This window comes from Aegilops tauschii, chromosome 5 (genome assembly GCF_002575655.3).
Source record: "Aegilops tauschii subsp. strangulata cultivar AL8/78 chromosome 5, Aet v6.0, whole genome shotgun sequence".
NCBI lineage: Eukaryota > Viridiplantae > Streptophyta > Magnoliopsida > Poales > Poaceae > Aegilops > Aegilops tauschii.
In genome coordinates this window covers 369,454,558-369,482,402 of record NC_053039.3, presented here as the reverse complement: position 1 = coordinate 369,482,402, position 27,845 = coordinate 369,454,558, and the positions used below count along the sequence as shown (strand labels likewise).

Sequence of the window (27,845 nt, the reverse complement as noted above, 5' to 3'; positions counted from 1 at the left end):
CGGCGCTCTGTTCTCATATGGCGTGCAATATTTTAAGTAATAGGCAAGACCTATCTTAAAGATCCAAGGAGTATACAAACTACTAGAAAGGTAGCCAGCCCAGCTCCGTGCAATCTGAGGGCTCCTCAAAACCCAAAAGGCCACATGAAGAAGCAACCATGAAGTACACCATTGCCATGGTGCACCAAACACCATGCATGTCATTTTCACCAGAGTCCAATTTTTTCACATGCCTCTGCCACAGTCAAGAAACTAAATGTTCATCTTGTAAACGTGCACATTTGACTATGGGAGATTAGTGCAGAAAAAGGAAGAGTACTGAACTGATGCATGGACAGATGCAGAGGATGCAGTCTGTTAAACTCAATTTGTTTTTGCATTCTCATGGAGGGAAAAGTAACTAACATCATCAGAAAGGAAAAGTAACCCACTTAAGAGTTGAGAAACACTTACTGCGAGGATCTCGGAAAAGGGCAGCATCGTTTGCATGGCATAATCTGGGAATCTTCGTTGCTTGGACACGCATCGATCGAGAGACACAGCTTTCGACCAGCCAAGCACATTAGCTGGCTCCCCGGAACAAGGAGGGGTCACCTTTTGATCATAAACTTCATATGTAGCCTATGACTAGAGAAGAAATATATTTCATGTACGGTGTACGGGCAATGGCTCAGATCAACGGTTTAGAGCACTCAAGCGGTGCAGGCCGCTAACATGAAAAGTCTACGGGTTTGAAGAAATGCTTGCCAGATTTGCCTTTTCCCCCAAAAAACCTATGGTCGATCTAATGTAGCATTGTGGCACCACCAACCAAGGAACCCCCATGACTGGCTAGAAGAGCTCCAAGATTTCTAGTTAATTGAACATATTTTGCTACCATCCACTTGGATTCCGAAATCCCCAATTGTATCAGCTTTAAAACTATAGCTATATTTATGTGTTGATGGAAAATTTGTGTTTCCAAAAGTTGACAGTTATACCTACTTCACACTGCGAATTGTTGGTCGTTGATCAGATCTTTTGGTGCTCAAAATTTGATGGGTGATGGTTACAGATCACCAATCTAGGGATTGAGTGGTCGAGAGCACATGCTTAGCCCCGCTTTGAAAGGCTACCCACCCGTAGTATCCATATCAAAATATTCAGTTCCAGCCATCCTGCAGCCCACGATGTTGCCCCTTGGATGCTGCAATGTTAACAAATCCAACTTGGCAGAGTATAGTAGTATACCAGGATCACAGAATAGTGCCACTACAGCATTTCACAAACAAAAAAAAAGCGCATTGCAAGAAAGTAGTGATGAGTTTGAACTTTCAAACTAAGCTAAAAGGTACTCAATCACAGAAGAGCCTGTTGCCCTGGAAAGCGTGTGCTCCAATAAAAATGAACTGCTTTGAGTTAGTGAAGCGCTTTGCTATTTATTTATCCAGTCTGTCCATGCTGCAAACCCTATAAGAATTAGATGTCTCTTTGACAATTCCCAACAGCAGTATCTCAAGAAGTACCAAAGGGTAAAGCGTTCTTCTTCAAAAGGCATCTCACTTGCTTGATACTCATTACCCAAAGCAGAGATAGGTTTAACTACTTCTACGTACAAAGCGAAGCGAAATCGTACCAGGTACTTGTGCCATGCAGCCCGGCGGCTATCTCTTTATTCCGAATGTCCCGCCGCATGGTCGGTCTGAAATCCTTCAGAACTCATCGGCTGACATAAAACCAGTGGAATCGATAACACAACAGAACACTAATTAAATGCTTAGTTTTATTTAAAAGAACATTTGTATTTACATATCAATAAAGCCATCGGCGCCTGACATTATCAAGCTATAGCAGTCAGTATGCCTCACTACACATTTATTTAACTACATTACAGTGCAACTTCAACAAACATATCAACTAATTGGTGACTGGTGTATGTCATGCAGAGAAAATAAAATCTCTGGCAGAGCATTGACACAAAAGAGATCGGACTTCATTTTGGTGATCTTGCTTGGCGAATTTGCTTTTCATCAGACAACAGCTTTGCAAATCTGGAAATAAGGTGCTTATTAGCTCATAAGTAGATGCATACTGCAATTACAGTAACCTGATAGGTGGTCGCAAGCTCACCTCTTGAGTGCTTCCTCATTGGTCTCCTCTGTGTCACTACAAGCAGGCACCATCTGGCCAGTCTCCAAATTTGCCCGTGAGACAGGTTTCTTTAGCAGCATCTCTCCAACATTGACAAGTTTCTCCAAGTTATCCTTGGTGGCAACATCAACTGAAGAGAGTGTCCCCCGTAGTTTATCATCCTGTCATGTAGAAATGGTATTCTCTGAGTAAAAGGAAGCTGATTTATTGGTTACTTTGTACAGTACAAATAAGGTGCCTGCATTTACTTACTTGAATTCTCAGATAGTTCTGCTCCGAATGTAAGGCTTTGAAAACAGAAGCAATGTGAATATCCACCATATCTGCACTTGCCCGTGTGAAAATGTCTACTAATGGTGTAGATCCACTGCTAAGTAACCAATCCAACACTCCCCATGATTTAGCCTTTTGTGCATCGTACTTCTCTTCAAATTTTGATGAGCCTGTGCCAAGTGAAATGACCAAAAACCGGCCATAGTCCATAGGTTTTATTGGGAAGAAATCTGGATCTTGCTTGAATATCTGCTTGCTTACTTCTCCAATGGCAACTAAGGCCTAAACACAACAAAGACAGATATTAGGTCTATTTCAAAATTTCAAGATTTTTCTTCAGTCAAATCAAGCACATGCTGCATGCTGTATGTTATGCAAAACTACAGGCAGCTATAGTACCGGATTATTGGCAGCTACTCCCCCATCAATAAGATTAAACTCCTTGATGTTTCCATGAGAATCTTCAGTCTTGAAGTAATGCGCAGGCAAATAAGTTGGAGCAGCGGACGTGCTGATGCAAATATCTGATAACAAAGCATTCATTGTGTTCTTCTTCTTCTTCTTAACCTGTCACATGATAATAGAAAGTTCATTTTTGTGCAAAATCTCCATCATGGAGGATTAATGGAAGTTCTCGACCTCTCACTACTGCCTCATATATATGTTCTCCCTTTGAAGTAAATTTACAGAGAAAACAAAGAAATACACATTTTAGTAGCATGTGTTTCTTGTGCCATTAAAATGAATTGGTTCTCGCTTACTATAACTAGCATCCAATACAAAGAAACATGTACCATATTTTACAGGTGCTCAAATTAGGACTCCTGAAAGATTTGAGAGAGGGAAAGAGGGAAACCTCATACGACGAAAAAATGGTTGGTTGCAGCCGCTTGATGTCGAAAGTTGGTATTACCACATTTGTTAACGTCTGATGCAGCCTGGCACTTCCTAACTTCTTTCTCACAACTTCATGAAGGTACTTACCATCATAATAAGGTCCTGACAATGAGCGAAGTATCCTCATTATCCTACCAAATACACCCCTAAAAAACAGACAATATGTGTTACTGGACAAGTTCACAATCAAATCAACAAGAAGTCAAAAACCATAATTTATCGTTCACCTGAGCTGTGGGAAAATCCTGGGAGCATGGTTCATATAAAATGCTTGAATATCCTTCGCCGCAAAAAGTGGTCTTCTCTTCTTATTTGGTGCAGTGAGCATCGCAGTCACAAGTCCCCCTGTGCTGGTCCCAGCAATGACATCAAAGTAGTCTGCTAACCGGGCTTCCTCTCCATCAAGTTTCTTTAGAAGTTAACATAACAGTTTCAGTGGGATGCAATCAAGAGCGTCAATTGAAAATTAATGCGTTTCTAAAGAAAGGAGCATATGCTGGGGCAGATGGAAACAAAATCATTGTTACACATCAAGTATATTCAGTCCACCAGTCCAGTAGAGATAAAAGAACCAGAAATACAGAACTAGCATTAGCAGAATATTGAACTGATGTAATACAAAATATAAATCCAATTTTCCAAGAATTTGAATCTTCTGCACGACTGCAACTGCTCAACATCTACATGTGCATAAATAACAATAAAAGAGTAGGGAGCAGACAACAACAAGACAGCACCCTAATTGCGACACTAATGCAAACTTTAAGATTTACTTGGCTTATGGAAGTAACTTTACAGTTAAAGTTAATAAGATATGGTTAGTGAATTGAGTTAAACCCTGAGAGTTTGAACTTTAAACAAACCAAAAAACCAAATTGCAAGCTTATTTCATCTGATGCGACATATGGAACATGGAGTTCTAATCTATTATATTTCTCACCAGGTAAGTGTTGCCTTGTCAAATTGCCAATATCACAAGATATGAAAATCAATCGTGCTACATAACTACAGGTTTACCTGCAACTCTGATTCTAGAAAGGCAAGAGCAACAGCTGGAATGATTCCTCGAATCCCTCCGCCATCGATCGAGAGAATTGTGATGAGGTTGCCATAAGTTGGTGGTTGTCTGCACAAGATATGTTTTCCAGTCTCCATATCTCTGCACTCTTCAAGGGTAGGTTGCACAGAATTGTAGTTCTCCAAGGACGGCAATTTTGAGTCCTCAAGTTAATGTAGAGCACACGTATTAATAGACTTTGGATGAGAACTTTCGTGGTAATGCAGGTAGTGTAGGTCTATAACATTCAGGAATAGTCATTACGAATAACTTAAACGTGCGATAATACGATCTTAATAATCTTCATTCATGAGAAGATGTGTAGAATTAAAGTTGCAAAAGTGCACGCTTTATTTTCTGTTGAAAATATGAGGTTCGAATGCAAGAAGGACAAATGTCTCTTTCTCAGTTGCCCTTGGACTAGGGGCAATTCTAGTGCCCTGAAGGCGCTGCCAGGAAAAGAGAATTTCCATGACCCAAGTGTTGGTCCTGTTAGAAAGTTGGCCTAAACTTGCATGGAGCTAATAAATCTTAGCTTTGTGCTCTGTCACAATATGGCCATACTTGCGATGCACGCAATCTAAATAATATGATGAACAATTTGTGTACTAGTACGAGTTGATTGACTTAAATGGGATGTCTTAGGCATGCCCTTTGAGGATGATATCGAGGAACCTGCACTGCTGAAGCATTTGAATTTTAGGCAGTATGCAGCAATGGGGAAAAAACATGGTGGCATTCAATTTGTGCCAGTTTACTTTTAGCTGGACGGTTGTTGCATCATTGATTACGTATTCTCATCCACGTTGTACCCAAATGATATCCTAGTTAAGTACATAAGATTGTTGTCTAGATCCGACGAACTTATGTAAGTCTTCAATTATTTTATTTTATTTTTGAGAAATGGTGTAACGTTCAGCTTTGGCTAGGTAAAATGTGTAAGGAAAGGTGATGTAGCCAGTCAAGTAAGATATCATGTGATAATTTAAAATATCATATTGTGAAAAACAATTAGATTTAAGATCCCGTGAACAAATAAATATTAGAATATTCGTTTGATTCCCAGAGGAAGAAAACGTAGGAATGGTAACGATGGAAAATATTTATCACAAATCCAGAGTAGTTAATTCAAGAACAATCTATTTTGCATCAGATACATACTATTCTTTGTCCCTTGCAGAAAAAAAAATCAAAACAACAAATTATCTACCAAATTCAAATAAACCTAACTTACTTCGCTTCATCACCGAATAACCTAGTTTCCAGTCACGCTTTCTCTGATTCATACATGGAAGATGGAGAACAAAAGTTAAAACAATTCATTGTGCAAACTTATATGGGCGCAACCATGCAATTGCAGTCAGATAAAACAATGTGAAGTTACTGCATAGCTTTTCCTACATGGGAGGTGAAGACTAAATATTAAAACAACTGATACTGCTAGCTTATATGGACGGAACTGTAGTCAGATAGAGCCATGGAAACTCACTGCATAAATCAAGATAAACAGATATAATGCATGGCATGCCAGTAATAGTTAACGTGAATATCCTTAGCATTGTTGTGGGTTCTCTGGAAGATGAGAAATGATTTACATATTTAGATAATCAAGTGGTCTGTCATGGAGGTAGCATGGCAGAAACTCTTCAGCATGCTCAGAAGCTGGAAATGAGTATGCATGGCCTCCAAGATGCCACTGATGATTCATTTTCTTTCTTTGGGCCTGAGGATGTTGGAGATGTCGAGAAGTACCAATCAAGAGAAAGACATCACATGGATTTTTCAGAACACTGGAAGAGTGGAGGCTCCCAGAAAATATTGATGATATCACCCATCTTGCTGAGTTTGGATCATGCGATGTACAGAAAAGTGAGCTGTAGAACTAGTTCCAGCCAGTTGCTACTAGCAGTACAATTTTTCATTACCGATGCCATTAAGGATTATCAAATCTTGCTTTTGTAGCCAGAGACCCTTGTACATATTGTAACTCTTCTTTTAATATAAGTATGTGAGGCTTTTGCCTATTCGTTTCAAAATAAATAAATAATGGCACTTCAAAGCCACATAAGGAGAAGTCATCATGTCAGTACTAAGTAGTTAGTTCTGTACTGAGGCAAGTGACTACTTCGAAGTAGGTTGATATGTGTCCCTAGAAAATTATGCATCCTTACAATCAGCAGCAAGTAGTTAGTTTTGTAAATTAGCCAGGTGATTGCTTCAAAGTAAGGCCAATATATGTATCCCAAGAAAATTATACATCCTCACATAATTCACAAGAAGGTATGCAGCAGTTACCTGGCATGCTAGTGCTGACTACATTTCAGTTCAGTCTGTTGTCTGGCTGCTGGCACCATTGACACTGAAGACCCCTCTTGTCATGCAGGTTCTTTTCATAAAAACCTTGCTCGACTCGTGAAAACATATTAATGCAATATCAATATGTGTAAACCTGCAAAGATAAACTAAGTCGCTGTTATATTAGTCTTCAATTTCTTTCAATGTACTGGTTATGCAATACAGTATAATATTTCCTGCATACCGCAAATAGCTTACTAAAGCAGTATTACCTTTGCAGTTGACAGAGGAAACTGCAGTTGGTCAATGACACAGCAATGATGCAAGAAGTAAAGGAATCACTGTGCAACGCCCTGATGCGGCAGGAAATGTAGGAAAAGGTTATCCAAGACATTATCCATGCCTTGAACAATGACATTTATAGCCATTTGCTGGGCATCTCTTGCGAGTACGATCGAACATGAAGGTACTCAAGAAGTGCTGCAGTATGCCTTACATCTATTGGTTGTATGACTGATGGATCGTCATAGTGGTCATGGCCTGCTTGACCAGCACCACTGTATCAGCGACATTTTCACAGTTGCTCAATAGGATTGCACTTTTAAGAGAAGCCTTACATCTCTTAGTCTGCCATGTCATGCAATGAAATAACATCAGAAGGAATGTCCAGCAGAGAAAGCTTAATGATTATCTTTTGATTAAAGCCTGAACTGCTAGCCGAAATGGAAAAACATATATTATGCAGCATCCCAACCAGACATTTTTAGCCACAAATATAAATAGGAAAAGGCTTTTTCCAAGATGATGATTCAGGCTCGAACAAGTAATTCCCTTTTTATTCTTGAGAAAGCCAAGCTCCTCCTACTGCAATTTGAGAACTTCATAATCATATCTTAGCAGCCTAAACCCTTTCAAAGTACTCCCTCCGTCCCGAAATACTTGTCGGAGAAATAGATGTTTCTACACATATTTTAGTTCTAGATGCATCCACTTTTATCCATTTCTCCGACAAGCATTTCGGACGGAGGGAGTACAAATTTATAATTGAACAGAATGGCAAACTAGCTGGTTTGATTTGAACTCCAGATGATAGTAAACTGAACATATACTGAAGAACAGCTACAAACATGTCTTAAGCAAAACTCAAAACTTCCTAGTGTACAACAATAGCCAATTCAAGAACATTGCCTTGGTCATGTGAATGAGTGCAGAATGGAAGATCTCATCGGTGGCCCAAAAACTCAGCGATGACGCGGACCTGTGCTTCCGCCTGGGCGCATGTCGGCCGGAAGAGATGGAAGCCGTGACCCTGCCCATCCGCCTCCCAGATTTCCACCTCACCTTGCCACCCACCCCCAATCAATTTCTCACGGTACAGCCTTCCCCTTCCCCTCATGGCGTCCTTGCCCCCAACGCATACCAGAGCGCGCTTGCACCCCAGCCCGGCCAGGCTGGGCGCTCCCTCCGCCATCGGGTTGATCCACGGGTCGTCGCACCCACTGGTCCCCGGGCAGACCACCGGCCAAAGCCGCACCAGCTCGTCGAGCAACGCCATGCCCATCTCGTCCGACTCAGAGCTGTCGCCCCCCAAGAAGTAGGGATGGATCAGCACGAGCGAGCTCACCTTCACGCCGTGGCCCAGCTCCTCGGCACCGGCACGCATTGCGGCGTGGTGCGCGATGTTGGCGCCGGCGCTCTCGCCGCCCACGTGGACGCGCCCGAAGTCCGCGTGGTTGGTCAGCCAGGGCTCCGCGCCCTGGCCGCCCTCGTGCGCGGCCACCCACTGGAGCGCCGCCCAGGCGTCCCCGTAGAGCGCGGGGACGGGGTGCTCCGGCGCGAGGCGGTACTCCACCGACACGACGATCGCGCCTGCCCGCGCGGCGAGCTGGTTGGCGTGGCCGTACGCGGCGGCGTCGAACGCCGAGCCGAGGCAGAAGGCACCACCATGGAAGAATACGAGGACGGGGAGCTTGCCCTGTTGGCCGCCGGCGGGGGCAGGCGGGAGGTAGATTCTCGCCGACACGCCGGCTCCCGGGAGGATGGTGAGGTCCTTCGAGGAGACGCCGGTGGCGGCGTCGGTACAGGGCGGGGCGAAGTCGATCCGCAGGAAGCGCTCGACGCGGCCGCTCTTGTAGACGCGAATGAAGCCGGGGGCGTCGTGGATGACCTCGTCGCCGCCGGCGCCCGTGTCGGACATGGCGTGGGGAGATCGGGGGGACGGGGTGAAGGAAGGAATTCGGATGTCCACGGAGTAGAGGAGAGATCAGTGAACTGCTGGAGTCCTTTCGTTGTGTCTGCCTGGTTCAGGCCTTGGATCTGGAAAGATCTACTCTATTATCTGACCGTGGGGCGATGAGCTGGTGACCGGCAGAGCGGCGGCGGGTGCTCCAGCCGCGGCGGCGCCCGGGCATCAGTGAGGCTGCGAGGGATGCAAATCATAATGTAGAAGAATTCGATGGTTCCAATGGAAAATGGCCTTTAGGAAAAATGTAAAATCACCGGCTACAACTTCAAATGTACTCCCTCCGTCTGGAAATACTTGCATCAAAATAAATAAAAGAAGATGTATCTAAACGTATTTTAGTTCTAGAACCCTTTTTATCCAAGTATTTTTGGACGGAGGGAGTAAAACGGAAAAGCACAATATTTCATATGTCATGTAACTACCCATTCTTACGAAATCACATATTTGTTTTTACACAGACGCTCGTACATATGCATATATATTCACCCATATGAACGCACGCACACTCTATCATATGAGCAATTTCGAAAGACTGAGCTGGCACATCATGTTGAGGTAGATAAATTCACCACAGACTTTCGATAGAAATGTCACCTCCCACTGAACGTACAACGCCAAAGGTCTGAAATAAATTTTAAAAAATATGATCGTAGTGCCAAGTCTAGAACTTGAACTCTAATAGGTTGGTTCTACCACAACAAATCTAACCATCTGCGCTTTATTTAGATCGTATAAACATATAAATACTTTCTCGAAAGATAACAAGATGCACACGAGGTGTTCTAAACCTTTCACATGGTTCAGCAATCAACATATCTACACTTGCTGGGCGGTGATGGTGCATGGTAGCAATGTGTATAGGGACCTATAGACAAACTCATTCTCGTAATTAGCTACTCCCAACTATGTGCAAGGTGATATATTTGGTTGAAACCACTTTGCGCCAAAGTCACGACAAGAGTGGAGTTTCTGAAGGGGGAACATTGTTCCTTGGAGGACAATGCTAGTGCTCACCAACTCATGTGTATGGTGTGTTTTCTAGCATTCCAACGCATGTGATGGGCATATTAATTCTATTAGACATGTTCAATTAGATAATTTTGTATTCCACTTGTTGAACAGAGGGGACTTGGGATCCTCACCTCCAATATCGTGGGCATTAGTTTCGGAGCAAAATGGATTAGGAAAAATCTCAAAATAAACGAGAACTCTAGAGCCTATATGAATATAATTCATGCACAGTACATGAACACCACAGACTTTTTTCAAGCTTATCCCACAAAGGAACTAATTTCTAGAACAACATCCAAAAGATCAAACACATTTTTAAAGATGGCAAGGCGCACAAATTTGAATTTGTAAAACGTACTTCGTTTTAATCCGTTTGGTGGAGCGGCCAAGCCGCCCCACATGGACATATCCCTCTTTTTTCATTTCTACGCGGACCTTGAACTCTCAAGGCAAATGTGGGTAATTCATGCATGATGTATGTTAGAAGATATTTTGCCAAGCCGAGGTTTGGTCCTTTCGCAGTGGGATGCCCTCCATTAGAGAGAGTGGGGGCTATAGGATCTTGCATTTCTAGATTTGTTATTCTTTTTTTGCGGGCGTAGACTTGCTATTCTCTCTCCTTGTCTCTTGAGGCACATGAGGGGGCGGTCTGTTTTCTATGCTCAAACTTTATCAACATACTTCAGTGATGCATTTTATGGACGTTCAATGGCGACGACCTAGGCACAGCCCCCCTCCCTCTGACCCGCACCGGTCAACCTGCTTCCTCGCCTCCGACCGGGACATCGCAGCCCGCTGCGTCGTCCCTGTCTCCGGCCTGGTCCTGGCTTGGCCTTGCCTGGGCCACTCCTCACGCAGGCCCGTCTTCGGCCTCATCCCAGAATCGAGTGACCCGAGCTAATTTTTCAGATACCTGAGAAATAGCAAACATGGGTTTATTTTGTCCCATGGCATCCATGTTTAGCCACAACTAACGCAAACAAAAGGATTGATCACTTATGAATCATAGTCGTTCATTTTCCTCCAATATTCACCTACTAGATTTGCCTTCGAATGTCTTAGCCCTTTAAGGGCTCATTTGGTATGCAAAATTCAAAAATTTGAGGAATAGAAAAACATTGAAATATGATATGAATGCACGTGCAAAACAGACGAATCGTAAACACATGAATTATGTCAAGTTGGCCTTGGTTCACAGGAATTGAAAAAACACATGAATCCAAATAAACATGATCAAATTAAAGTCAAACCACATGAAAAAATATGCCATTAAGGTTCTTAGTCTTGTTCTTCGTGTATAAGAATTTAAAAAGAGCTCAAAATGGATGTTAGAATCCCTTTGCTTTTCCTTTGAAAGTAGGTTCAAAGGAAAATGAAGAAAAATTTCCTTTGAACCAAACACATGAATAGTAGCATCATAGAGAAGAAACTTCACTTTCACTATGAGCCAAAGGAGCCCTAAAGTCAAAATCAACTCCACAAAAATTCAAGAAGGCGAGAAAAGGTTGTTCGGATCCAACTACTACACTAACGTGGCCCAAGCCCAACCATAGGAAGTCAAGTTTTTGTTTTTGTTTTTTTGAGACATGGGAAGTCAAGTTGCAGAACCACTTGTCCGCCAACAACTTGGGCTTCAACAAACAATCCACCGGCGGCACCGCGGACACAGAGCTCCCGTCGACCCATGGCCGGCTCCGGCGCCAGCGACGACGAGGTCGCCCTGGAGATCGAACACTGCATCCGAGTATTCAAGAGCGGCCGCGTGGAGCGCTACTTCGGGTCCGACCCCGTCCCGGCCTGTACCGACGCCGGCACCGGCGTCGCCTCGAAAGACCGCACAATCTCCCCCGACGTGGCCGTCCGCCTCTACCTCCCGCCCCTCGCCACGGAGGGCGGCGACGAAAAGAAGCTACCCGTCCTCGTCTACTTCCACGGCGGCGGTTTCGTCCTCCACACCGCCTTCAACGCCGTCTTCCACGCGTACCTCACCTCCCTCGCCGCGCGCGCCCGGGCCATCGTCGTCTCCGTCGACTACCGCCTCGCGCCCGAGCACCCTCTCCCCGCCGCCTACGATGACTCGTGGCGGGCGCTGCGCTGGGTGGCGTCCCACGCCCCCGGCGGCGCCGGCGAGGAGCCCTGGCTCACCGACCACGGCGACTTCTCCCGCCTGTCGCTCGGCGGCGAGAGCGCGGGCGCCAACATCGCGCACCACCTGGCGATGCGCGCCGGCCCCGAGGGCCTGCCCCACGGCGCGACCATCAGCAGCGGCATCGTGCTGGTCCACCCCTACTTCTTGGGCCACGGCAAGGTGCCCTCCGAGGACAGCGACCCCGTGATGGCCGAGAACGTGGTGAAGATGTGGCGCGTGGTGTGCCCCCAGACCACGGGCGTCGACGACCCGTGGATCAACCCGCTGGCCGCCGGCGCGCCGACGATGCGCGGGTTGGCGTGCCGGCGCGTGCTCATGTGCCTCGCGGAGACGGACGTGGTCCGCGACCGCGGCCGCGCGTACTGCGATGGGCTCAAGGCGAGCGGGTGGGCGGGGCAGGTGGACCTGCTTGAGGTGGCCGGGCAGGGCCACTGCTTCCATCTCGGCAACTTCACCTGCGACGATGCCGTCAGGCAGGATGACGCCATTGCCAGGTTCCTGAATCTGTAGAACAATATCTCGCGGACACGGGCATTTTCAGACCGCATGTTGCACCTGCGTCTGAACTTCTGTATTTTTGTTGTTGATGCATTTGGGGAAGAAGATTGATCGGTCACGGCTAGGTTCGTGCCCGTTGTGCCGAATTGGATTTGATGATATACAGCATTGCCTGTTACTTGTCCTCTTGGATTTTATTGACTAAAAAAAAATGAAGCATCAAACATATAGCAGTACAAACATAACAAGCACACAGCCGGCCTCTACATTGTTAGAATATACACAGCCAACATCAACAAACACACATGAATAAAACACGCCGGCAAATAACAAAATCGTATATGACCAAAACTATGCCTAAAGCGAGGAAAAGGGAAAAAGACCTCAAGGGATCAACAATGATCCACAAACTACATCAACAACCTTGTTCACACCAATCATATATTGACCTTATAAGAACGAAAAAGTTCTTCAACAACAACGCCTTCAGAAAGAAAGTGACGCCTTTCAGCGGATCTGACTATCAAAGACTAGATTCTAGGTTTTCATCATGAAGAACAAGTCTGAGCATATCCGAGCAATGCCTTTAACATGGTAACAATGTAAAAAACAATGTCCTTGTGCAACTGAGGCAAGGTCCGTGCTTGGTCTGTTGCCTTACAGCATCCCCGCGAAGACCTACTGTCAGCTAGTGTATCGCCCCGCACTGCCCCGACGCAGCCTCCGACGAGCCGCCTGCCGCTTCCGCACCAGCCCCCACAGCTCGGTCAAGCCGCCCACGAACCGCCGCTGCCGCTCATATGCGCATTGGCTACATTTCGTACCTTGACAAATTTATTCACCCAAATTTTTTGTTTGTCCCAAAAAAACTCCCTGTGGAGATTGTGTGTGCTCATATTGTATGTCGTTGCTTGCATTCCAAATGAACTCTCATGTTGAGTAGTTTTTCAAAAACTCATCCTCAGACGGATGAAGAACTTGAAAAGATGATTGTTTTTATGTGCAGACATGATAGCAAATAAGAAGCTAAAGTGGGGAGGTTCAATGCCTAACTTGTCATGACCGGGCACCCCTAAATTATGTTTTTTTAGTAAAGGAGGAGGACTCCCAGCCTCTGCATCTGGGCGATGCATGCGATAAAAGAATGGAATCCTAGAATTCCTCTTCGAGAAATTTTTGTGCCACTTTATTAATTATTCTCACAAGACCTTATAAAGTCATATAATAATAAGACTAAAGCCACCGTCTAAGCAACAACTGTCGCTACACCTATCCAATTGATGAAGGGGCGCTGATAGCCTGGGCCTAATATCAGACAGACATCGCAGCCAGACCTAAATCTAAGACCTGATGTCCCAACCAGGACGCCTGCCGGGTATGGGCACCCACCAGTCCAGCGTGCTCCTCGATGAGGACGCCTGCCGGGTATGAGGCCGCCGCAACCACTTGCCACCATTCCATCTTCAGAGTTGTACGTTTTTTTACACAAATTGTCAGGACATGTTTGATTGTGACATTTATCTCAGCCAGACTATGGGGATGCAATTTTGGCCTGTTTGGATGCATCTGTTTAATGTTGGGCCTGCATGGCATGGAGTTAATTAAAATAGTGCTGGACATGGATGAGTGAGGGGGTGTTTGGTTCAGGGACTTTTTAGTCCCAGAGATTAGAAAAAGTCCCTAAAAAGTCCCTAGGAACCAAACGGGAGGGACTTTTTCTACAGGGACTAGAAAAAGACTCTATTAGAGAGTCTTTTTTAATTAGTCCCTGGGACTAGAAAAAGTCCTAGGACTTCTGAACCAAACACCCCCTGAAACGCTCAAATCAACCGTTTCCACTCACTCAGTCAGGCTCGAGCAATGCAAGCGAGCGCATGTGGGTGGGTTTGGTGGTGCGAGTTGGTTCATGTATGCATGTTGGTTTGCACTTGTTCTACTCACCTTCCTTAATCCCCTTTAAATCTACATAACGGTGCTTTGATTCAAAATAGGCTCCACAAGAAAAAGATGCGCGTCGACTTTGTGATTCCATCCAGGCGATCGATTCGTAGTTCTGTTGACTATATAAATCTTTAATTTCATGTTCATGCTTGGAGTTTTTAAAATGAATTTTGCCAAATTTGTTGCACATGATCGGCCGTTTGAGATTATCTTTGACCACTAGCTTCATCTTTTTGTTCCACACAACTCTCATGATGTACATTTTTTATTTCAACTGTCATAGACGATGTTCTTGAAATGTGGTGGCGTGAGATAAGATGACGTGGACGAAATGTGAGATCAAGCATCCATGCGCACCTAACCAGACAACCATCCCATGCTAGGAGAACATGCTTGTAACAAACAGTTGTGCATGTGTTTCTTCTCAGACAGACTGCACTGCAGCATACAAACAACCGAACTAGTGCAGTACATAGTTTTTGCATGTACTCCCTCCTTGCATAATATATATGATCATTTTTTACACTATACATCCAATAGAAAATCATTTTTGACACTGATGCCAGTGTCAAAAATGATCTGACGCCGGAGCAGGGAAGGCCTTAGAGATGCCCGCGACGGGGAATCTCGGATAAGCTTTATTTTTCGTAGACGAATAAAGCAGCTCAGCTCAAAGTTGTGCAACCAATCATTGCCCCGCCACAAACTGCTAGTAGTCAAATTAGAGCCGTGCGCTGCGGGCATACATCTGCCATTGAAAGATACGGATGTGAAAAAGTTGCTTAGAACGGTGTGATGGCCATAGATGACTTGAGGTAGCGTTCTGTTGGAGAGGATGGAATAACAAGTCTCCAGGTGTCGACGCATCGTCACCCTTGGAAAACAGCTTGGTACCACGTGGCGTTGTGGATTCGTCCGGTGCGTGCTGTATGGCAGCAGGTGTACTTTCCTGCGGTCGACTTTGTAGGTTTGTACTCTGCTCGTCACAGAAGCTTTACGCCTACTTGATAAACTGGGCTTCTCCTTCCCGTGAAGGAACGAATATGGCGTGGCATTACTACAGTCGGCCCGGCGCAAACATGTTAGGCAAAAACGGACACGTCAGTGCACAAAGCTATAAATCAGGCAAGCAACACCTAGCCTGCCTAGATGTACCTACACACGACTTGGTAAAACTGCGCTACAACAAATGTACTGTACGTACTACAGGAGGAACGGCAGGTTGTATTACAGTCAATTTCGAAATCTCTTCTTATTGGAACACGCGAGTAGAAGCTTGCAACTGTATAAACATTTGAACCGTGGATGACCTGATTCAGTTGTCCAACCATCTTGACGCCCACTGGCTTGTGTCAACCACAGGAGGTTTCACCCGCAAAAAAAAAAAGAAAACCACAGGAGGTTTCGGCTAGAGAGACAAGTGAACAACGTGCGTACCACGAGGTTTCACGCCACCTCACCTCGTCCGATCATACTAGATCTCCAACCGCTGAAATGGCCGATTCGGGTACTTTTCGAGGTCGACCAATGCGCCTGGCAACAGCCGGATCGGGGAAAGCATCGATGCCACGCACCTTCCGACTTACATCTTTCACCAAAGATCAACGGAGTTTCCGTATCCACGCACACTTTACCAGACTCGCCATGAACCCAACAATAATCGAAGCGCAAGCAAACAAAAAGCAACAGTATGTACCACTACAGTGATAGTTAATCGGAGTAGCTAATCAATCATGTACGGCGATCATCAACCAATCCTCGCGATCTCACGTGCACCGCTGCACTCACTGCACGACGATCCAATTCCAACCGACCCATCCCACCCCACCAACACCAATGCGTCCGTGTCCTACTCCCGGCTCAGGTACGCGGCCGCGAACGCCAGCTCCCTGGCGGACTTGGGGCTGGCGGGCTGGTCCAGGAAGTAGACGTGCCGCTCGCCGGCGGTCTCGTACCGCACCACCTCGCCGCGCCACCCGCTGCCGTTGAGCGCCGCGGCGTACGCCTCCCCGCGGGCCTCGAAGTTGTCCAGCCCCGACGTGGTCACCGCCACGCGGGCGCACGCCAGCCTCCGCAGCGCCGACGCCGGCGCCGCCAGCGGGTTGATCAGCGGGTCGTCGATGCCGTACCGCCCACCGCACACGAACGACCACGTCTCCTCGTACCGCCGCCGCGTCGCCGGGTCCCTCGTCTCCGCGCCCACGGGCCGCTTCCCCCAGAAGTAGGGGTCCAGGAGCAGCACGCCCAGGATGGCCGCGCCGCCCTCCAGCCCGCTCCCGCTCCCGGCGCGCATCGCCATGTTGTGCGCGATGTTGGCGCCCGCGCTGTCGCCCGCGAGGAAGAGGCGGGAGAGGTTCCCGCGGTCCCGCAGCCACGGCTCCGGCCCGGCGTCCGCGTTCCTGGCGGCCCAGTTGAGCGCCGCCCACGAGTCGTCGTAGGCGGCCGGCAGCGGGTGCTCCGGCGCCAGGCGGTAGTCCACGGACACCGCCACCACGCGCGCCCTGGCCACCAGCGCGTTCAGGTAGTCGTGGTACTTGGGCTCGAACGGCGTCATGATAACGAACGCGCCGCCGTGGAAGAACACCACGACCGGCAGGTCCTTCTCCTTCTCCTTCTCCTTCTTGCCACCGGCTGCCAGCTTCGGCGGCAGGTACATCCTGGCCCCGAGGCCGGTCACGTGGTTGATGACGACGTCCTTGGACGTCACCCCGGTGGCCGCGTCGACGCCGGCGGGGACGCGCGCGGTGCCGTCCATCCGGTGGACGCAGCCGCCCCTGTACTGGACGAGGAACGGGGAGAAGTCGAACGCCACGGCGCGGTCGGAGGAGCAGTTGTCCGCCGGGCCCGGGGGCGCCGCGGGGGGCGGCAGCGGCGCCGTGCGGCGGCGCGGGACGAGGAAGATGAGCAGCAGGATGGCGGCGAGGAGGAGGAGCAGGACGAGGAGCAGCAGGGCCACCTTGGCCAGCGTCGGGAGGCGCTTGATCTTGGACACCATCCTCGCGAGTCGCGACCGCTGCGCCCGTAACTATCCTGACGGAGAGGAGGAGAAAAAGAAGTGGGATTTGGGACTTGGTCGACGAAGCTGAATGAATAAACAATGTGGTGCTTTGGATAGGATAGAGCACGGGATTGCGAAGTTTGAGAATAGATGACGGGAGTGGATGTGGTGATGAACTGATGATGTTTCGGGACTCGGGAAGTAGGAACGTGAGGACTGAGCTGACCTTTCTCCGGCGTTGGTTCTGTATACCGGTGGAGTCTGGATGCTCGCTGCCCGAATGGGAAAATATCACGAGTTTAAGGTAGAGGATTGACAATGATTTACGCGAGCGAAATTGCTTTGCGTACGACTAATTACATCCCTTTCACCGGCCTCACCAAACCGACGGACTAGCATGTCCTGCGGGTCGTGCTCAGTTCCAGCGGAGTCTGTTTCTTCTTCGTGGACGCCGGCGTGTTTGAGAGCAACTACAGCAGATTTCCTGTAGTACTAAAGTGTTAAATTTGTTCCCTATTTCATTTTCCTATTTTTTAAACGAAAATCACTGTCCCACAGCTAGCAGATCCTCCCTGCATTTTTTTATTTTGTCAAATCCTAAACACGTTTTCAAGCTTACACACATACTCCCTCCTATAGATGCATAGCGACAGGTAATTCTAGACGGAGGAAGTATTAATTGAGAACTTTTCTTTGGTGAAAGATATTTATTACGAACTTAAACAACACAATTGGAATACATAAGAAATTTAATGTTCTCGAACATAACAACTGAAATTGAAACACAACATCAGTCCAAATAAATTAAGAATTCAAATAAACATTATGCATGCACAATAATCAAATGCCACGGAGGCTCCAGTGATACTCAATAAGATATTCTCGAAGTCGACTATGAGCTTACTGGTTCATGATTCTTTCATGTGCTATCAGGCGGGCATCCATAAGCAAGCGACTCACACGGCTGCTGTTATCTTCAACAACGGACTTACACTTGCTACTCCCGTCGCATTCCTTCTTAGTGCAAATCAAGAACCATGTTTTTCCACGGCTTTGACCTAATAGAGAACCACCTCGCGGCCTCCAAACCTCCTCCATAGCAACCATGATATCCACCAACTCAAATCATTGTATTCTTCCTCATCCGACGACGACGAATCGTCGAAGATCATCGCCGACAACCGCTTCATCTAGGCATGAGAAAATTAAATGGTTTATTTGAGATGTTTTTGATGAAACATTGAAGAAACACATGGATGCAATTTGACAAACACCCAATGTGTGCGACGGCCGAAGCGACGACTGTCGGTGTCAAAATCGACGGATCTCGGGTAGGGGGTCCCGAACTGTGCGTCTAGGATCGATGGTAACAGGAGACGGGGGACACAATGTTTACCCAGGTTCGGGCCCTCTCTATGGAGGTAATACCCTACTTCCTGCTTGATTGGTCTTGATGAATATGAATATTACAAGAGTTGATGTACCACGAGATCGTAATGGCTAAACCCTAGAAGTCTAGCTAGTATGACTATGGTAATGAGTATTCTGATCCGGACTAAGCCCTCCGGTTTATATAGACACCGGAGGGATCTAGGGTTACAGAAGGTCGGTTACAGAGAAAGGAATCTTCATATTTGGTAGCCATGCTTGCCTTCCACGCCCAGGAGAGTCCCATCCGGACACGGGTGGAGTCTTTGGTCTTCGTATCTTCACAACCCATCAGTCCGGCCCATGGCTAACAGGCCGGACGCCCGAGGACCCCTTAGTCCAGGACTCCCTCAGTAGCCCCTGACCAGGCTTCAATGACGAGGTGTCCGGCGCGCAGATTGTCTTCGGCATTGCAAGGCGGGTTCCCTTTCCCGAATACTCCAAGATAGTCTTCGGACGCGAAGAATGTATCCGGACCTGTAACACAAGCACCACACACAGCCGCAGAGAGTATAATATTCCACGAGTCTAATCCGCTGACAACTTTTTCGTAATGTGACATCACATCCACCCGTCATTATTTCGAACCGTTTTCGTCTGCCGTTCCGCGTTTCGAGATGCGGTTCCCATTGGCACGTCTTGTCAAAGCAGAGATCGTGTCCCCTTATTGCGGGATTCTCATCAATACGGGCGTGGGTAACCCAACCGTGCCGTTTGCACAACCCTTATGAATAGGCGAGTTTTAAGGCGAGTGGGAAGGCGCTTGATATTTACTGCCTTTATAAGGGGATAAGGGTTCCCTTCCTTCACCCACGCCTTCTCTCTCTCTCTGCCCTCCCATCCTTGAGCTCCAGCGCCCAAGCTCTCAACTTTTCCGCCTCAAGCAAGCGTTCAACCATGTCCGGATCCGGAGCTAGAGGCAAGTGGATGGCCTCCTCCGTCAAGAAGAAGGACATCAAGGAGCTCCGGGAGGCCGGATACCTGGCCAAGGAGATCGTTCATCGACTCCCGGCCATGGGACAGATCGTCCCTACCCCAGAGCCCCATGAGAGGGTTGTGTTTCTCACACATTTCGTCCGCGGGCTGGGATTCCCTCTCCACCCGTTTGTCCGCGGACTGATGTTTTACTACGGGCTGGACTTCCATGATCTAGCCCCCAACTCTATCCTCAACATCTCGGCATTTATTGTCGTGAGCGAGGCCTTTCTCCGCATCCCACCTCACTTCGGCCTATGGCTGAAGACCTTTAATGTGAAGCCGAAGGTGGTGAGCGGCCAACAAGCAGAGTGCGGAGGCGCCATGGTGGGCAAGATGCCCAATGTCACCTGGCCCGAAGGCTCCTTTGTGGAGACGGTGAAGGGGTGGCAGTCGGGGTGGTTCTACATCACCGAGCCGCGCGACACCAACTGGGCGGCGGCCCCCGAATTCCGATCCGGAGTTCCGATGCGGCTCACCTCCTGGCCAGAGAAGGGCATCACCTGGGGTTCTTCGGACGAGCTGACTGGGCTCCAGACGTGCGCCCAGAGCATGATAACCAAGAAAATCAAGCTCGTCAACGTGATCCAGGTTATGCTCATTCGCCGGGTCCTTCCATGCCAACGTCGGACTTGCTATTTGTGGGAGTTCGATCCGGCCAAGCACCAGACGCTACTAGAGCTCTTCGGCACGACGCACGAAGACATCTGGAAAGTGCTCTTCAAGGCTGGCGAGACACCACCGCCCACGACCGAGGATCGCGGGCTTAGCTTAAAACGCCAAGCTAATTCGGTAAGTTCTTTCATGTTTACAAGGTATACCCTTTAATGGCATATTTTGAGGAAGGAGTCTAAGCCTTTCTATCAATTTTTTTAGGCCTGGATAGAGACAGTGGGGCGGATTAACTGTCCGGCTCCGCTACCCGAAGACCAAGAAACCCCACTTCTAACGAAGATGTTGTTTCCGGCGCCTTATGAGGTGTCGGAGAAGAAGGCCAAGGGGGCCAAGAGTGGCCCTCGCGGAAAAGGTGCTTCGGACATGACGTCCGAAGATGAGTCTCACTCCTCCGCCACCGAAGATGACGACGAGGGGGAGGAGAACAAATCTCCCCCTGATGAGGGGAGGAAAAGGAGGACGGCCTCCACAAATCTGGAGGCGGAGGCGCCCAAGAGGGGGAAGCGCGCCCTCCCGGATAACTCCGTGTGGGACGTCGACAGCAGTCCGGAGCGACCCCCCCGGACCAAGCCCCGGGCCGCATCGTAAGTACCAAAAAACTCGTGCACGTCCATGTCTCCGCTTCATGGTACTAATATGTTGAATTATGCTATTACAGTTCGGCCCACGACAGCCCCCTGCGATCCTCATCAGGAGGTTCGCTAGATTCAAAGGCGATGGCCAGCGAGTCTCCGCAGGCCGCTCACTCTCCTCCGGCCAAGGGTGACGACGAGGTGGTGTCCCAAAGGACCTTCCCAGGCCAGGGAGAGGTTCAGGAGGCCGTCAGGGTGGCGCCAGAGGATGATTCCTCGGCCGCCGGACACATGGGGGAGAAAGCCCCCATGGGGACTGGCGATGGGGGCCATATACAATTCGGCCCCTAGCCGAATACCTTTTCGGAGACCCATACGGTTCCAGAGTTAGGCGAGCAGCCTTCCCCGAAAGGAGGAGGGATGCCTGCTCCGCCGGTGACCTCTATCCAACCAGAGGCACCGGATAATCTGCTGGAAGCGCTACGAGGCGCTTCCATTGTGGATGAACACCGTATCCTTATGGGTATGGTGATTGAGAAGGTCCAGTCCGCCAGAAGCGGACTGACCGAAGCCTGCACTAGCCTTCCAACAGGCTTTGAGGTAAGTAATGTAATTGTAAAAAGAATATCACAGTGTAGACAGTAGCCCCTGATGCTCTGTTCGGTGTTCGGAGAGAAAAAGCCGAACAGAGGATCAAAATAATTTTCGCAAGAGTCTAACATAAGATGTCTATGTGAATAAGCAGGCGTCGCTGCTGGCTACTGCCGCTCATACTGCGGAGGTCTCCGGACTGAAGCAGAACCTGAAGCGGGCCGAGGAAGAGCTCGGCCTCGTGAAGAAGCAGCTGGAGGACAGCCAAGGTATGCAGTAACCTGCTTGTATATTTAGGAAGGATGAATGATTCAATAGTCCGAACTTGCCAAGGCCCGCCAGAGCACACAAGATGCCCGAGCCGAAGCCCAGAGCGCCCTCTAGGAAATCCAGGCGGCCAAGAAGATCGCGGCGGGTAAGGCTTTCATTATGCGAAGCAAATCTGCAAAGGAAATGTTTTACTTACCCGAATTTGGAGCTCCCGAGGGGCGTTTACGGATCTGCCACGCAGCATATCAGATGTTGCAGAGTTCTATCGAGCCGAAGAAGGGAGCTCTACGGAGAAGCTGTTCTGGTCTCAATACCTTAGACCAGAACATCCGGTGCCCTTTAGCGACCAGCTGAAACAGCTGGTCGAGCTGCACAAGGCGGCCGAACTAGCCATGAAGGACCTAATAGTCCGGCTATGGCCTGCCGAGCCCATGCCCGGCAGCTACTTCGGACTCGTGAAGCGGCTTGTGAGTGCCTGCCCATGGCTTGAAGTCATAAAGCGGTCGGTCTGCATTGAAGGTGCGCGGATGGCCTTTCCCGTGCCAAGATGCACTGGGCGAAGATGGATGCCAAGAAGCTGATGACCGAGGGGCCGCCTGAGGGCAAGGAGCACCGACGACCCGAGCTATATTTTGATAGTGTCTTGGAGGGATCCCGTCTTGTGGCGGAGCAATGTGCGAAGGATGTGATCTTTGAATGAATACATTCATATTTGTCTCACCCTGTATTATGAAACAAAGACAATTTGTGTAATATAATGTTTTGTGTTAAATTTTTACCTCCTGTGCGGCCGTTTATTAAATCTGAGGGTTGGCCAGTCATCGGCTTCAGCCCCCACGTAGGTAGTACGGGGGTGTTCGGGATGAAATCTAAACACTCTTGATCCAATTGTTTGGTCCTTGAAGGAGGTGTTTAGTGCAACGAACAAGGCAATCGGACTATAACGCTTTATCACCCTCACTTAGCCATAGGAGTTTGACAATAAAAATGTAGGTGCAGCCCCTAGCATCCAAACTAGGGTGTTGTAAACACCTGATCGGGTAAGTACCGACCCTTCGCATAATGCGGAAAAAACCTCTATCGATTTGAAACCTCCGAACAGCTGACCGGCTCTCGCCACATCATGACAGTCAGTTTTCGGCTTTCTCTACCGAGGTGCTCATCCGGATGAACCGGGACACAATCGCAATAGTTCTCCCTTTACTACCCTAGCCGATATAGCAGAACGTAAGGTAGTAAGCACAGGAGCCGGGCAACCCAACTATTGACCAAAGACATGATTCGGAGCCAATGCATATAATGCTAAATTCGGGGTGCCGAACTATACTGTATAAGTGTTCGGACTTTGTTGCCGTAGTGCGGGGTGCTATGAAGCCCCTGGCAAATATGAAACGTACCAAAGTGTACGGGCGCTATGTGATAAGATTATCAACAGAAAACAAAGGAAAACAGGAAGAGAGCAAAGGTAATAAGCCGGGGCCTTCAAATTTTGGGCCGCAAACTGTTTCCATTATAATTTGGTAAATTCGTCAAGGCGTATTGATACAAATAGTGTGATAAGCAACAGGCTATTTAACATGCCATGACCAAGAGCGAGCTGCGTGCGGGTATGTAAAATAGGTATAGCGATCGTTAGCAGAGACCACCTGGGGATTCCCTTGTACGTCAAAGCTCCTTGCCTCCTTGGTGTATCCGTCCCGTGATCGGTCCGATATCAGGTTATCAGAAAAAGCCTCGAGAAGAGAAAAACCTGAAATGAAAAAGAAAAAGTGAAGGTGTGCGGATCCAGGGGTGGTTGAGCCGCATTATGGATCATGGTCTAGCTCTGCCTCCGTCCGTGCCCATGGTATTCTGAGTGCGTAGTTATGTACGCGGGGCACAAATGTCACCGCTTGATCGGGACTAGGACGGAGGCCGGATTGCTAGTCAAGCTCTTGACGAGCTGGACCGTCCTGCCGCAGAGTAGTTCGGACTCGCTTGACGGTGTCTGGGGGCTTTACTGCCGAATTGAGGTTCTGCCTAAAAAGGCTACTTTGTACTTCTACTGCAAGGGCCGCGGTGTGTTCCTCGGTACGGAGGGAGGGATCCGTATTTCTGTTGACCGTTATTACACCGCGTGGTCCCGGCATCTTGAGCTTGAGGTAGGCGTAGTGCGGCACCGCGTTGAATTTAGCGAATGCGGTTCGTCCAAGCAGTGCATGATAACCACTGCGGAAAGGGACAATATCGAAGATTAACTCTTCGCTTTGGAAATTATCCGGGGATCTGAAGACCACTTCCAGTGTGATTGAGCCCGTGCAACAGGCCTCTACACCTGGAATGACACCTTTAAAGGTGGTTTTTGTGGGCTTGACCCTTGAGGGATCGATACCCATTTTGCGCACTGTATCCTGATAGAGCAGGTTCAGGCTGCTGCCACCATCCATGAGGACTTGCGTGAGATGGAATCCATCAATAATTGGGTCGAGGACCAGTGCGGCTGAACCTCCATGACGGATACTGGTCGGGTGATCCCTGCGATCGAAGGTGATCGGACAGGAGGACCATGGGTTGAACTTTGGGGCGACTGGTTCCATCGTGTAGACGTCCCTGAGTGCACGCTTGCGCTCCTTCTTGGGGATATGGGTGGCGTATATCATGTTCACCGTTTTAACTTGGGGGGGGGGGGGATTTCTTCTGTCCCCCCGTTTTTGGCTGCAGGGGCTCCTCGTCATCGTCCTTGCTCTGCGATCCCTTTTCCTTGTTCTCGGCATTTAACTTGCCGGCTTGTTTAAAAACCCAGCAACCTCTGTTGGTGTGGTTGGCTGGTTTGTCTGGGGTGCCATGGATTTGGTACGGACGGTCAAGTATGCGGTCCAAGCTGGATGGTCCCTGATTGTTTCTTTTATACGGCTTCTTCCGCTGACCGGACTTGGAGCCGCTGAATCCGGCGTTGGCAGCCGTGTCATCGATATTGTCGCCATTGCTTTGGCGTTTGTTTCTACTGCGTCGGAGCTTGCCGTTTCTGTTTTTGGCCTCGGAGGGGCTTGCATCGCTGGCCGTATTTTTACTATGGGCCAGCCAGCTATCCTCACCCGCACAAAAGCGAGTCATGAGTTTCGTGAGGGCTGCCATAGATTTCGGCTTTTCCTGGCCGAGGTGGCGGGCGAGCCATTCGTCACGGATGCTATGTTTAAAGGCCGCTAGGGCACATCCGGACAATCGACTATCTGGTTCTTTTTAGTTAGGAACCTAGTCCAGAATTTCCTGGCTGACTCCCCAGGCTGTTGAACTATGTGACTTAAGTCATCGGCATCTGGTGGCCAGACATATGTGCCTTGGAAGTTGTCAAGGAAGGCTTCTTCCAAGTCCTCCCAGCTGCCAATGGAATTTTCAGGCAGACTGTTTAACCAGTGCCGAGTTGGCCCTTTGAGTTTTAGTGGGAGGTATTTGATGGTGTGGAGGTCATCTCCGCGGGCCATATGGATGTGGAGAATAAAATCCTCGATCATACAGCGGGATCAGTTGTTCCATCGTATGAGTCGATATTTACGGGTTTAAACCCTTCTGGAAATTCGTGATCCATTACTTCGTCAGTGAAGCAAAGAGGGTGTGCGGCGCCTCTATATCGGGCCGCGTCGCGACGTAGCTCCGATGGAGTCCGTCTGCGGTTTTCGGCCCGGGCGTGACTAGGTTTGTCACGTCCGAATAGATAGCCGTCGTTGCGTGTCGAGGCACGCCCTCGCGATCCATAGATCGATCTAGTATGTCCTGCATTATTGTCCAGTTTTTGCCGTAGGTCGTAGGTTTGTCCCCAAGCTGTTTTATCTCTACCCTTATGGTGAGGTGGAGCAGGCTGGTGTTCGGCTTGAGTTGCCGCTTTGTCCTGACCCCGTGGTGGTCGGTCAGCCGCATTGCACGATGATGGTATGGGCTCCATCGCCTCATCATCAAACTGAGGTAGCAATTTACGCTACGGGTAACTTTTGGCTGGGCGCTTAAGGCCATATTCTTCGGCTGCCTGGACATCAGTCCATTTATCATTGAGTAGATCTTGATCAGCTTGAAGCTGCTGCTTCTTTTTCAGGCTTCTTGCAGTGGCTATTAGCTGGCGCTTAAAGCGCTCCTGCTCGAGGGGTTCCTCAGGCACGATAAAGTCCTCGTTGCCGAGGCTCACCGCCTCCTCGGAGAGCGGATGATAACTACCGTCCTCCGAGTCTTCATTTATGGCCTGTTCATCAGGGATGACTTGCCAATCCTCCTGATTGTCCTGTTCGGCAGTTTGTTCGTCGTGGTCTTCTACGTCTTCGGCACCGTCCGGAGTGTTGTCATCTCCTGTGCCGGTGTTGCTGTCCTTGCTGCAGCGTGGTTTAGAGCGGCGCCGCTGACGCCGGCGCTTTGGTTTTGTCTTAGGGGGGGTCACCCTCCACTGGTTTTTCCTTGTCATCACCGCAATTATCTTTTGGCATATCCACCATGTATACGTCATATGAGGAAGTGGACGTCCATCGTCTGGTGAATGGCGTGGCTTGGGCCTCCTCTTCTCTGGCATCGTCGTCCATACCGTCGATGTCTTCGGAGTCATAATCGAGTGTCGGTTAAGTCATCGACAGTGGCTATGAAGTGGGTGGTGGGTGGGAAGCGAAATTCTCCATCATCAGCCTCCAGTTCGAACCGGACATAATTCGGCTGTGGGTCTCCCGCCAAGGACATATTCTTTAATGAGTCTAGCACATCGCCAAAAGGCGAGTGTCGGAAGATGTATGCGGTGCTGAATTCAAAGATCGATAACCGATCAAGCTCGGCGTCCGCGGACGCACATGGTTTCGAACCTATAGCCGTAAACGAGTCCGGAATTCCGGTGACACAAACATCACATCAGGCTAAGTCTGTGTGCGGCTCCAACGCCGCGGAATCTGCGGCCTCGATGGCGGGGTTGAGCTTCCTGCCCTCGGATGCCGCGATTTGCTCCGGATCTAAGGCCAGAGTAGTTACAGGAGCTATCTCCTGGATGTGGTCCGATGACAGATTTAAGTCATGTTCATCGAGGTGACAGGGAGCGGCTGCCGCGGTCTCGAATCCGTCGAAGATCAAGTCTCCGCGGATGTCCGCGACATAATTCAAGCTCCCGAATCTGACCTGATGGCCAGGGGCGTAGCTTTCGACCTGCTCCAGATGGCCAAGCGAGTTGGCCCGCAGTGCGAAGCCGCCGAATACGAAGATCTGTCCGGGGAGGAAGACTTCCCTTTGGACAGCACCGTTGTAGATGATCGAAGGAGCCATCAAACCTCTTCACGACGGCACAGTGGAACTCTCAATGAAAGCACCAATGTCCTTGTCAAAACCGGCGGATCTCGGGTAGGGGGTCCCAAACTGTGCGTCTAGGATCGATGGTAACAGGAGACGGGGGACACAATGTTTACCCAGGTTCAGGCCCTCTCTATGGAGGTAATACCCTACTTCCTGCTTGATTGGTCTTGATGAATATGAGTATTACAAGAGTTGATCTACCACGAGATCATAATGGCTAAACCCTAGAAGTCTAGCTTGTATGACTATGGTAATGAGTATTCTGATCCGGACTAAGCCCTCCGGTTTATATAGACACCTAAGGGATCTAGGGTTACACAAGGTCGGTTACAGAGAAAGGAATCTTCATATTTGGTCCCCAAGCTTGCCTTCCACGCCAAGGAGAGTCCCAACCGGACAAGGGTGGAGTCTTTGGTCTTCGTATCTTCACAACCCATCAGTCCGGCCCATGGCTAACAGGCCGGACGCCCGAGGACCCCTTAGTCCAAGACTCCCTCAACGACAGCTGGCGATGGAGCTCTGTCTTGGGCACTAAGGCGACGGAGGAGACC

The 27,845-nt window shown here is 48.8% G+C and overlaps 4 protein-coding genes across 13 annotated transcripts; 1 reads left to right on the top strand and 3 right to left on the bottom strand.

Annotated features, from left to right (window-relative positions):
* Window positions 1-1,745: 1,745 nt before the first annotated feature.
* Window positions 1,746-4,513, bottom strand: LOC109778701 (patatin-like protein 2). Its single transcript, XM_045228950.2, has 7 exons — window positions 4,318-4,513; window positions 3,528-3,709; window positions 3,260-3,446; window positions 2,803-2,970; window positions 2,383-2,685; window positions 2,110-2,291; window positions 1,746-2,030 (listed from the first exon to the last, which is right to left on the bottom strand). Exons 1-7 carry the CDS (start codon window positions 4,453-4,455, stop codon window positions 1,973-1,975), a joined length of 1,218 nt encoding a protein of 405 aa, XP_045084885.1. The 5' UTR covers window positions 4,456-4,513; the 3' UTR covers window positions 1,746-1,972.
* A 727-nt stretch (window positions 4,514-5,240) lies between these two features.
* LOC141020501 (2-hydroxyisoflavanone dehydratase-like) lies at window positions 5,241-9,146 on the bottom strand. Of its 10 annotated transcripts, none has more exons than XR_012184868.1 (4): window positions 7,911-9,146; window positions 6,925-7,279; window positions 6,653-6,806; window positions 5,241-5,634 (listed from the first exon to the last, which is right to left on the bottom strand). XR_012184868.1 is itself a non-coding variant. In XM_045228951.2 (3 exons), exons 1-2 carry the CDS (start codon window positions 8,847-8,849, stop codon window positions 7,151-7,153), a joined length of 1,068 nt encoding a protein of 355 aa, XP_045084886.1. In that variant the 5' UTR covers window positions 8,850-9,146; the 3' UTR covers window positions 6,677-6,806; window positions 7,149-7,150. The 10 variants fall into 10 exon arrangements, 2 of the variants coding, with proteins under 2 accessions (XP_020192852.1, XP_045084886.1); XR_012184869.1 differs by having other exon boundaries at window positions 7,841-9,144; XR_006664265.2 differs by lacking the exon at window positions 5,241-5,634 and having other exon boundaries at window positions 6,925-7,005; window positions 7,149-7,279.
* Window positions 9,147-11,272: 2,126 nt separating this feature from the next.
* Window positions 11,273-12,701, top strand: LOC109778703 (tuliposide A-converting enzyme 1, chloroplastic). The gene has a single exon (XM_020337264.4). The coding sequence runs from the start codon at window positions 11,593-11,595 to the stop codon at window positions 12,565-12,567; it is 975 nt and encodes a 324-aa protein (XP_020192853.1). The 5' UTR covers window positions 11,273-11,592; the 3' UTR covers window positions 12,568-12,701.
* Window positions 12,702-16,063: 3,362 nt separating this feature from the next.
* LOC109778704 (probable carboxylesterase 2) lies at window positions 16,064-17,892 on the bottom strand. Its single transcript, XM_020337265.4, has one exon. The coding sequence runs from the start codon at window positions 17,489-17,491 to the stop codon at window positions 16,346-16,348; it is 1,146 nt and encodes a 381-aa protein (XP_020192854.1). The 5' UTR covers window positions 17,492-17,892; the 3' UTR covers window positions 16,064-16,345.
* Between the last annotated feature and the right edge of the window lie 9,953 nt (window positions 17,893-27,845).

Coding starts and splice junctions, on each gene's coding strand:
- LOC109778701 (XM_045228950.2), bottom strand. CDS start 4,455: ATGGAGACTGGAAAACATATCTTGTGCAGACAACCACCAACTTATGGC. Junction 3,710..4,317: donor TTCTAGAATCAGAGTTGCAG/GTAAACCTGTAG, acceptor TAACTTCTAAAG/AAACTTGATGGAGAGGAAGC. Junction 2,686..2,802: donor GAGTAGCTGCCAATAATCCG/GTACTATAGCTG, acceptor TGTTGTGTTTAG/GCCTTAGTTGCCATTGGAGA.
- LOC141020501 (XM_045228951.2), bottom strand. CDS start 8,849: ATGTCCGACACGGGCGCCGGCGGCGACGAGGTCATCCACGACGCCCCC. Junction 7,280..7,910: donor GCGCCCAGGCGGAAGCACAG/GTCCGCGTCATC, acceptor ATGACATGGCAG/ACTAAGAGATGTAAGGCTTC.
- LOC109778703 (XM_020337264.4), top strand. CDS start 11,593: ATGGCCGGCTCCGGCGCCAGCGACGACGAGGTCGCCCTGGAGATCGAA.
- LOC109778704 (XM_020337265.4), bottom strand. CDS start 17,491: ATGGTGTCCAAGATCAAGCGCCTCCCGACGCTGGCCAAGGTGGCCCTG.